This window comes from Chrysemys picta, chromosome 1 (assembly GCF_011386835.1).
Source record: "Chrysemys picta bellii isolate R12L10 chromosome 1, ASM1138683v2, whole genome shotgun sequence".
Lineage (NCBI taxonomy): Eukaryota > Metazoa > Chordata > Testudines > Emydidae > Chrysemys > Chrysemys picta.
In genome coordinates this window covers 43,136,674-43,147,466 of record NC_088791.1, presented here as the reverse complement: position 1 = coordinate 43,147,466, position 10,793 = coordinate 43,136,674, and the positions used below count along the sequence as shown (strand labels likewise).

Below are 10,793 nucleotides of genomic sequence, written 5' to 3'. Positions count from 1 at the left end.
TTTTGGTTGCAGACTTGTTTTTTATTATTTGCTTTTTCCCCAGAGTGACTTCCAAAACTTTACAAATGTACCAATTTAATCAAAAGTATCAAACTGACACACAGTTTTATCTGTATTTATCTCACCATGGCTGATCATCAAGCGTTTGTGTAAAATGCAGTTCACCCTTTCCTCTTCTTGCCTTAGCCAGTTCAGTGTAGCCACAATCCAGAGTCAGACATGAAAATTGCTTCCATGCTGATAAAATGTCAAGAAGTGAATCAGACAAGAAAAGAAGGATAATTACACAGAAGAAAGTTTCTGTTTCTACTAAAATATATTGTTAAATCAGCAAGCCAGGAAAGAAAATAATCAGATTGCTCAATAGCTTAACTAAGTTTTAGTAAAGCATTTTTGCAAGAAAGTCAGACTGGACCTTTACATCCTGCTAAATGTAAATAGATATTGAGGCAAAACAAATCATATACAAAAGCTATTTTCTTTAATTTAAAGACAAACAATTTTCAGTAACATGATATTAATATTTAATTGTGTTTTTTTCGATTCTCAAGTAGTTACAGACATAATGCTGACTATTATATTGGCCATCGCCATTGGTCAGAAGGAGGTTCTTCAACTAAAGGCTCCCATGGTTTCCACTGTGCCATTTTTCTTGCCAGAGAGAGCTCACTTTCAGCCTGTTGATAAAAATATACAAGAGATTTTTAATTTTAATTATATTCTGAGATATTGATCTAAGTCTGACTAATCTATAATTGGAGAACATATTTTATGAATTTACAAGCTCTTCGGATACCAAAGTTCCATCTAGAGTGCTTTGCAAGCAATTCAGTCATTGGGCCAATGGATCACACAGCAAAGCCATAAAATCTATTCTCATCTCCAGTCAATGAAGCCCACTGTAATTATGATAGAGTTCAAATTTACAGGAGTAAGTAGAATGGCACTGCAGGTAAATGAAGAAAATGCAGAAATTTTCATTTTTACCTACCCTATAGCTAGGGCCATACCAAATTCATGGTCCATTTTAGTCAATTTCACAATCATAGGATTTTAAAAATTGTAAATTTCATTATTTCAGCCATTTAAATCTGAAATTTCACGGTGTTTCAATTGTAGGGGTCCTGACCCAGAAAGGAGTTATGGGGGGAGTCACAAGGTTATTGCAGAGGGGTTGCGGTACTGCTACCCTTACTACTGCCTTCAGAGCTGGGCGGCCAGAGAGCAGCGCCTGCTGGCCAGGAGCCCAGCTCTGAAGACAGAGCCGCTGCCACTAACAGTGCAGAAGTAAGGATAGCATGGTATGGTATTGCCACTCTTACTACTGCGCTGCTACTGGCGGGGCACTGTCTTCAGAGTTGGGTGCCCGGCCAACAGCCACCACCCTCTGGCTGCCCAGCTCTGAAGGCAGAATAGAAATAAGGGTGGCAATACTGTGACACCCCCCTCCCCCACCCCCCACGCAACCTTTTTTGGGTCAGGACCCCAGTTTGAGAAACGCTGGTCTCCCCGTGAAATCCGTATAGTATAGGGGGAAAGCGCACAAGACTACCAGATTTCACGGTTCGTGACGCGTTTTCCATGGCCGTGAATTTGGTAGGGCCCTACCTATAGCTACAGTCATGTCATGAGTAGTATGTTCTTACAAGAGTTATCTATTTGTGACATAACCTCTACTTTAAAAAGAAATTTGCAGATTAATAATTTGATTAGTTGAACATGAGTGAGAAAAAAAAACTGAATAAAAACAGAATAGCAGCAACCCAACTTCTCTTAAAGGCAAGCAGAAAATGTAAATTCTTATGTGTATAGCAGTAATTCCTAGGGGGCTCCAAGATACTAGGTGCTATACAAACATAACAAAAAGATTCCTCTGCCCTGAAGAATTTACAATCAATTTGTAAAAAGAGATTAATCACATGTTGAATTAAGGCCGATTTATAACTAAATTAAAACAAATTGTAGAATTATGTTATATAACCCCAAATAGCATGAATACAATCATTCATTACAAACATACTTTACCCTGCCAACCCAAGATCAGATTACTCAACACCCACTCCAAATGACACTGCAGCATACTGGTTCCCAAACTGAATGTCAGGTTGTCTAAAAGAAGTTAAAGGCCATTCCAAGGGCAGAAATGCTCTTAGCTCCATGTAGCCACCAGATCAACTCAATCCACATTGCGGGGGGGGGGAGGGGGGGGGAGACACACGACAATTCACAGAGAAACTCCAGGTTCCAAGGGTCGCTCTGTCACCTTTCCTGTCTGACTGGCACTCATAAGAGAGGGCACTAGCAAAGATTCCATACTCCCAACCCCACTGCAAAAGGGCTTCCTAACTGAAGAGCAAAGAATGACCGACACCTCTTTTTAAACCACCCACCTGCCTGTCTTCCTTCCCTCCCACATCATGGTCATGCAGTCTGAGAACGTAACAAGCAGGAAAAGTTGTTCAAGCAGTACACTTCTCCTCTTTGGCCCACAGGAATACTTGAGCACTAACACTGTTCCTCTAAGCCAAGCATGGATCCCTCTTAGGGTTCGTATATGGGTAGGATAGATACTCCTGGGGAAATTCTGTGCCACTGCGCATGCAGAATGTGTGCAGAAATTAACATTGAGAGTGCTGAATTTCCTTTTTTCCCCCATCACAGAAATGGGCTGCAGAACTGTTGCAAGTAGAAGACACTGCTGGGGTAGGGAGGGAGGGAGGAGCTGGAAGGTTCCTGGCAGCTGCAGTTACCAGCATGCCCTGAATGAAGGAGGTGGCGTGCAAGAAACTCTACATAAGCCCAGGACCCAACATCAGGCTGTTTCTCCCTCTAGTTCCCTGGGCTCTGGGGATTAGGTTGTGCGGGTGTCTAGGCTGGGGGGCCCCCACAGTTGGGCTCTGGAGGGGAAGGGATGCAGGTTTCTGGGCTAGGGGGGCCGACAGTAGGGCTCTGGGGGGGGGGATGTGTGAGAGTATCTGGGTGGGAGGGAGCTCTGCAGCTGGGCTCTGGGGGTTTCTGGGCTGGGGGGCACCCCACAGCTGGGCTCTGGGGAAGGAGGGGGCACAAGTATCTGGGCTGGGCGAGAGCCATGGCTTTGCTGGGGGGGGGGGGGGGGTAAAGGGTGCGGGTCTCTGGCCCCCTGCTGGGCTCGGGGGGGGGGGGGGGGGGGAAGAGAAGAGAAACAGGGTTTTCTTTAACTCTGTACTCCTGGGGGAATTTGTGTGTGTCTGTATTGTTACAGCTTCAAAAAGGCATGCTGCTATTATATATTTAATACACTCTTAATGCTTGTCATTTCTCTTTTCACAGAAGAGCAAAGAAAGCACTCGTATCTAGTTGTTGCCCGTCAGCAAAGTCATTTTTAAACAGTATCCAACTTTACCTGCATTATCACTTCTTCTATCTGACCACTTTTCATTTTGTCTTCTAGTTTTTGCACATTAGGTTCCTGTGAATTCAGATACAATAAAATAAATGTTTAGTTTTATTTTAGAGTATCAAGTACAGAACTCAAAGACAGAACTTAAAATAGATCACACGGTGTCCAATTCTTCCTAAATGTAACCACTCAAATGAGTTAGCTTCAAGGTAATCTATTTTACACTGCAGGAATACATGATTCCTGTACTGTTCTTTCCTGCTATAAGCAATGTCTCTTTAAAATATAAAGAGAAATACCCCCCCAAAAAGTTATTTTATTGCAATTCAGATGTACAGAGAAGCAAAAATAGCATTCTGCTGTACCACAGATTGTGGACAGAAAGTGTGATCATAGCTTTCTGGAGAAATAAGATACTCATCCTTTCAACAAGTCACTGTAGTCAAACAAAAGCAAGAGTGCAATGAGCTATTTGACCCTGCCCAATAGAAAAGTGATTGTTTCAAAAATGCTGAATGGCAAGAAAGAGCCAAAATAGTGCATTTGGTAAAAGAGTGAATGAGTGTAAATAAAATACCCAGAAGTCTGCTATTCTGAAAATCTTCAGATAACTACTTTCTATTTCTATTTTTAGCAGAAATCAGTGATGAGACACCATTGCTATTTTCTAGTTAAATATACAAAGGAGTAGTAGTTTATGTAATCAGAAAGAGTATGTGACCTTGATCATCTCTCTGAAACAGATAACTTCTATATGTTCTCTGAAGATAAACTGAGATTTTGAGAATACTATAGTCTTTGCTGTACAAACTTTGCATATAAAATATTTACAAGTAGTGCTATACTTACTGTTTTTACCATGTTAAACCGCTCATTTACAATCTGTTCAGTGTATTTCCTATATGCTGCATCTTTGGGGATGTCCTGCAGAGCAGTGAGAATTTTTGTATACAGTATCCTCAGGTGCTGAAATGATTGGAAGACATGTGGAAGTGTGTAAGTAATAAATGACTGTTAACAGAAATATTTAAATAATCAACAAGCCCACAAAATAAAATATAGAGAACTACAGCATTCAAATTCACACTGGCTATACCAATAAAGTCGCTGGGTCTGAGTGCAGAATTCTGACCTGGGTTTGGGCCAGGATGTGTTTCAATTCGGGGTTCCAGTTTGGAATCATCTGTAGAGTATAAAACTACCTTGCTAATCTTCTTGACTACTTTCCTCATGAACTGTGCGGTGAATGTTTTAATCTGTTCTCAAGATCTGGCCCTTAATCTATCTCAGAGATGTTAATTGGCACAAAGCCTTAAAGAAAAAAAGCAAATAATCAAAACCAAAGATATAGCCACCTTCCTCCCCCATCCCGAATCCATTAAAAAGGGCACCTATTACCAGTGCCGACATTAGGATGATTTCATTTACATTCATCCGTAGAAAAGTCTGTGTTTTTAAACCCTCAGCATGTTTTTAAGAAACTTCAGGGGTTAGTTAAAATTCACAGCAGCTGGGAAACAGATGAAATCGGGCTGTAGTAGGAGAAGGTGGATAGTGGAACCAATAGAGTAATTTCTGAGCCGAAGGAATAGGAGTGGGAAACTGGAGGTAAGGGCAAGGAGCAGAATTATACAGACAACAGCAGGAGAAGAGAAGGAAAATAGCCTGTTAAGACCAAGGGGTTAATTGCAGCCCTAAATTTACTGTCATAAAAGTTGTAAGACAGCCCTGTAGATATGGCTCTTTATAAGAGTTTTATACTCCTGTTAATTCTTTCCAAGCAACAGTAGCAGTGACACTGGCATGATCTCACCCTAGTGGGATTATTGTGTAGTCTGAATATTTCAATGTTTCAGAGAGAGATATGGGATTGCTGTGATATTAAACAATCTAAGAGTCCTTTCAAATGCATTAGTGGAAAATCTTATGTCCTGGATCAGTGGCCCCCAAACTTTTACCTTGCACTCCCTCTTTCCCCTGCCTGCCCTCGCCGCCTCCCCCCCCCCCCGCAGCCAGGAGCGGGCCGATGCTCTGGGAGGGGGGGGAAGCAGACAGGATAAGGGAGCCAAGGCTGGGGGCAGCCGAGGCCACGTGGGCAGACTGGGGGGCCTGGGCAGGACCAGGAACAGAGCTTGCAGCTGGGGGCCAGGAAGAGCTGAGTGTTGCTATCTCCCCCCCCACCCATGGGGCTGGTCCAGGCCACTGCATCCCCCCGGGGGGTGCATCCAACACATTGGGAACCTCTGTCCTAGATGAACTAGGAAGCTACTTCCTTAGGAGTGCCAGTGAGAATTATCAAGTGATTTATTCTTTGTATTACAGTGATGCCTACGAGCTCGTGTCTTGGCTGGTAAGGAACTCAGTCATGCATGGATATGTGACTTGCCCAGGTGACTCCAAAACTCCATCTTGAAGCTGGACTTTGCATGGGAGAGGGGAGGGGTCTCCACCCACAAAAAGAAAGTCTATTTAAGCCCATGGGAGAACCCTCCATTTTTCCTTCAGCTGGCTAATGAGAGAGCCTCTCCACCCCCCAGTATACTTGGAAGAAACTGGAACAAAGGGCAGTGATTGCAAGGGGAGTGAGTGATTGCTGGACTCAGGCTAAAAGGAGATTAGTTTGCAAAAGGGAGCATTCTGGAACTGGTGAGGATCTTAGCTGTATTCAGTTTGATTAGACATAGATTTGCGTGCTTTATTTTATTTTGCTTGGTGACTTACTTTGTTCTGTCTGTTACTACTTGGAACCACTTAAATCCTATTTTCTGTATTTAATAAAAAAAGCTTGTGTCTTGAGCCAAGGTCCCACTGCACTAGGCACTATACAAACCTAACAAAATATGGGTCCCTGCTCCAAAGAGTTTACAATCTAGACCAGGGGTCAGCAACGTATGGCACGTGTGCCAAAGACGGGAGCAGATTTTTAATGGCAGGCTGCAGCGTGCCATTAAAAATCCTGCCCAGCCCACTCTTCTCCACTCTCCCCCGCCCCCCGGCGGGTGCAGGGGGCAGAAGCTTGGTCCTGCCGGTTCCCCTGCATCTTCCTGCAGTGTGCTGGGATCCTGCCCCTCCTCCTCCTCTCTCTCCCTCCCTGCCTGCAGGCTGATCAGCTGATGGCCCTTGCAAGGGAGTGGGTGGAGGAGGAGCAGTCAGTGTACTCTCTGCTCCCCACGGAGGCAGAGAAGAAGCGGGGACAGGGCCTGGGCGAAGGGGGGGTGGAAGCGGGGCATATCCCCTCCAGCCCCCTGCCGTGAGCACCCCCCAAACCCAGCCCTCTGCCCTGACCCCACCTCACATACACCCAGCCCTCTGCCCTGAGTCCTGCAGCCCGCACACCCGCCAGGCCCCTGCCCTGAGCCCTGTATCCCCCTCACACACACACCCCTCTGCTTGACTCCTTCACCCCCCTCCATGACTCCAGTCCTGACTCTGGCACCCCCACACATACCCAGGCCCCCCACACCCCAGGCCCTGACACCTGCAACCCCCTCACATGCCCCCAGCCCTCTGCCCTGACTCTTGCACCTCCCCACATACCCAGCCCCCCCACACTCCATGCACTCCCCACATCCTGACTCTTGCACCCCCCACATCCCCACCCCCACCCTGAGAACCAAATGGGAGCTCCTGCACACACACACCCCACATTCCCACCTGCACCCCTCACACCAAATGGGAGCTGCCCAGGTAAGCGCTCCACACCCAAACCTCCTGCCCCAACCCTGAGCCCCCTCCCTCATTCCAGCTCCCGGCCAGACCCTACACCCCAACCCACAGCCGACTCCTTCACCCCCAGCCCTGTGCTCAGTGCACTCCCACCGTCAGCTCAGTGCAGAGAGGAAGAGAATGGGCCAGAACCAGGGAGAAGGTAGGTACCAATTGTTTGTGGGCAGGGCCGGGACCCCAGGCCGATAGCGGGCTGAGCGGGTCCAGCAGCCAGGATCCTGGCTGGCAGGAGCCGGCGGATGGAACCCCTGAGCGGCAGCGGACTGAGCCGCTCAGCCCACTGCCGGTCTGGGGTTCTGGCTGCCGGCCCCTTGCCAGCCACAACCCCCGCTCAGCCTGCTGCTGGCCTAGGTGAACGGAACCTCAGACCAGCAGCAGGCTGAGCGGGCCGGCGGCGTAAGATCAACATTTTAATTTAATTTTAAATGAAGCTTCTTAAACATTTCCAAAACCTTGTTTATTTTACAATACAATAGTTTAGTTATATAATATATAGACAGAGAGAAGAGGCCTTCTAAAAAACATATTAAAATGTATTACCGTCACGTGAAACCTTAAATTAAAGCGAATAAATGAAAGGTTGCCGACCCCTGATCTAGACACCGCTCCTGCCCCGTAGATCAGGTATTAAATTTTACAGAAACATTAGTATGGGGCTGCAGAATCTATTATTTGATCTGGGAAAATCTGCATGCGGAATAGTAATTAACTTTACAAGCCACCAAACCTAAATAGTTGCACTCCATCGTATAAGTTACACTGTTCTTTTCACCATTTTAGGGCTCTACAGAGAAAAATATTACTACTTCATGTTTGCTCAGAAAAAAGCCTTACTGTAAGTGATTTTGGAAATTAATTGTTTCTAAGAAGCAACTACCAAGTCAAATTTTTATATTTATGGAACAAAAAACATCTGCAGAAGAACTGCCTTTTTTAGTTTTAAAAGTAAACCTTTCCAGACCGTATCCAATATTCTCCATCAAACTGAACGTTTTGGATTTCAGATAACTGTGCTCCCTGTAGGATCGTAAGATACGTAAAATATACACAAGTCAAGCAAAACAAGCGAATACTCAGATTTGCAGTCTGTCAATTAGATATTAAAATATACTTGAAACATACCTCGTGAGGAGCCTCAGATACAGCTACTCCCACGAGCCCAGTGGTCTGCACAAACAGGACACATTTAGTAAGCCAATTTATTTATTTCAAGTCTTGCTGTAACACACACTATTGACTCATAACGTCAGCTGAACTGAAGCATATATTGGGAATTACAATATTTGGAGTTAAGGGTCAGAAAAAAAAAAATCACACAAATCCAGAGGGCTGGGGGGCAAAGATCCTCCATTTCCCTTTACTTAGTGCTTGCTTCACTTGCAGCATTGCAGCTGCACTTCTCCCATCCGCATACTTAATCCACCTCTCCAAGAGGCCGCACCTATGTCGATAGGAGAAGCTCGCCTGCCCACATAGCGCTGTCTACATAAGGGGTTAAATCAGTATAACTAAGTCACTCAAAATCCACACCCCTAGCAACATAATTATCCCGCTATGGATCCGTAGCGCGGACCGGGCCGCAGCCAGCACAGCGACGGGTGCACGACAAACACGCCGAGAAGGGGGGGAGGGGGGGCGCAGCTCACGTTAAGCAGTCGGTAGAATTAACGCGTTTTTTCCCGGCTTCCATTCGGGCTATTGCTCGGCTCGGCTCCCAAAGCAAAGCGAGCGGCCAGCACCCGCGGGGCTCTCCGCGGCAGGGGTTGTCCCTGCGAAGGGCCCTTGCCAGCGCTGGCTGCTCGGCGTGTCCCGAGGAGCCTGGGCTGCTCTCTGAAGCGGAGGGGGGAGTTTTACCAGGCCCACCACCATCAGTCCCCGCCAGTCTGCCCTGCCCTTCCCCAGGGAGCCGGTGGCCCGAGGCAAGCAGCCCCTAGACTGCGGCGAGAAGCAGCCCCGGGCGTGGCGGTGAAGGAGAAGCCCCTGACCCCGGCCCTCACCTTCTTCAGCGCCCCGGCCATAGCTGCGGACAAGCGCTACAGCACCTATTCCAACCGCCTAGGACGGAGCAAAAACGCGCATGCGCCTCGTAATATCAGCGAGGCTTTGGCTGTTGGTTAGAGGACAAGCCGGTGGAAGATGAAGGCCGCATGCGCCTAGCCGGGCCTGAGAGCGAGGCTGGGGAAGTTCTGTGGCTGAGTGCGCGTGCGTATGCGGTAAGGTAATCGCAGGGGCGGGCGCGGGAATGGAGGATTGGAGAGCATGAGGAATGCGCATGCTCTCAGCGCAAGAGAATCCGTAGCAAAATGAGCGTGCGCTACTTGAGCTCAGCGGGCGAGCCCATGAGCGGCTTGTACAGCGCTGCGCCTGTGTCTGGCGCCCTCTGGCGGATGGAGGGGGAGTCACAGCGGCAGGAGGGCTGACCTCCCGCCCACGAAATTACACTATCAAGGTGTCATGAAGCGAGAATGGGGCCTGCTGGGGGCTCTGGAGTGAGCCAGCTTCTGCCAGCCCAGGACGCTCCGTGTGACGGGGAATCTTGGCCCCCAGCCCCCCCGACACGCTGCGTGACGGGGGGTCTCATCCCCCAGCACCACGGACACGCCCTCAGCCCCGTGAACACACTGCAGGAGTGGGGATCTCCACTTGCACCCATCTCCGGGGTGCCAGTTACACTGACAATATCAGAGAGTAAAGTGATTATGTGGTTCTGTAAGCGGTCAGTCCTCTGTCTCCCTGCCACCAGTCACTGGGGACCTACTGAAGTACATCTAGGACTGTATTTCCAGGGCTGTCAGCGGTCGACGCTCAGTGGACGGCTCTTCCCTTGGGCTGCTCCTTGACATGTGCCACTGGAGTCCAGGGCTGTCCATAATTTATGTAACACATTTTTGGTGATTTTCAAGACCCACCCTTTGTAACAGTGAAACAAACATGGAAAATTAAGTATCAGAGGGGTAGCCGTGTTAGTCTGAATCTGTAAAAAGCAACAGAGGGTCCTGTGGCACCTTTGAGACTAACAGAAGTACTGGGAGCATAAGCTTTCGTGGGTAAGAACCTCACTTCTTCAGATGCATCTGAAGAAGTGAGGTTCTTACCCACGAAAGCTTATGATGCATCTGAAGAAGTGAGGTTCTTACCCACGAAAGCTTATGCTCCCAGTACTTCTGTTAGTCTCAAAGGTGCCACAGGACCCTCTGTTGCTTTTTATGGAAAATTAAGGATCCCCCGCCATCCCCAATGCAATACATAATTTTTGGTGAACAACAGAACTGCCTTCCAAGCTTTCTCTGTTGTGATGACTGAATATATGGAGCCAATTCTTGGTCCCAATGAAGTCAATGAGCGTTTTTCCACTGACTTCAGTGAGATCCAAGCCTAGCTCTTAGGACCTGATCCAAAGGCCTTTGCAACCAGTGGGTGGTTTTCTTTTACCTAGATCAGGGCCTTCAGGGTGGTAGGGATGTGTGTTTATGGCAGGTGCATTCTCTGTGCAGGATAGGACATTAATAACATTTTATGTCTCTGAAAAGTGTTTTATATGTTTTTTGGAAGCACATAGTGACTCCTACAGTTTGATAGTTATCATATTAGCTAATGAATCAAAGCATTATTTACATATATTTGGAATACATCAAAATACACTGCTGAGAACATGGAAAAGAATTGTTTAAGATTTGCAGTCCAGAAT

The 10,793-nt window shown here is 47.2% G+C and overlaps 2 protein-coding genes across 22 annotated transcripts in view; one reads left to right on the top strand and one right to left on the bottom strand.

Moving 5' to 3' along the window:
* On the bottom strand, positions 1 to 9,199 carry NDUFA5 (NADH:ubiquinone oxidoreductase subunit A5). Of its 2 annotated transcripts, XM_005305700.5 has the most exons (5): positions 9,103 to 9,199; positions 8,228 to 8,272; positions 4,229 to 4,345; positions 3,383 to 3,448; positions 1 to 677 (listed from the first exon to the last, which is right to left on the bottom strand). In XM_005305700.5, exons 1-5 carry the CDS (start codon positions 9,121 to 9,123, stop codon positions 576 to 578), a joined length of 351 nt encoding a protein of 116 aa, XP_005305757.2. In that variant the 5' UTR covers positions 9,124 to 9,199; the 3' UTR covers positions 1 to 575. The 2 variants fall into 2 exon arrangements, with proteins under 2 accessions (XP_005305757.2, XP_042699995.2); XM_042844061.2 differs by lacking the exon at positions 3,383 to 3,448.
* Positions 9,183 to 10,793, top strand: part of ASB15 (ankyrin repeat and SOCS box containing 15) — a 60,685-nt gene continuing 59,074 nt past the window's right edge. For 17 of the 20 annotated variants that reach the window (XR_010590064.1, XR_006172965.2, XR_010590067.1 and 14 more), the window contains exon 1: positions 9,184 to 9,318. The gene's annotated coding sequence lies outside the window, so the exon portion shown is untranslated. Of the gene's footprint in view, positions 9,319 to 10,793 lie in introns of all 20 variants that reach the window. The other 3 variants (XR_010590056.1, XM_042844008.2, XM_065555827.1) reach the window with 1 other exon arrangement.

Coding starts and splice junctions, on each gene's coding strand:
- NDUFA5 (XM_005305700.5), bottom strand. CDS start 9,123: ATGGCCGGGGCGCTGAAGAAG. Junction 8,273..9,102: donor TGGCCGGGGCGCTGAAGAAG/GTGAGGGCCGGG, acceptor CTGTTTGTGCAG/ACCACTGGGCTCGTGGGAGT. Junction 4,346..8,227: donor TATCTGAGGCTCCTCACGAG/GTATGTTTCAAG, acceptor CAATCATTTCAG/CACCTGAGGATACTGTATAC.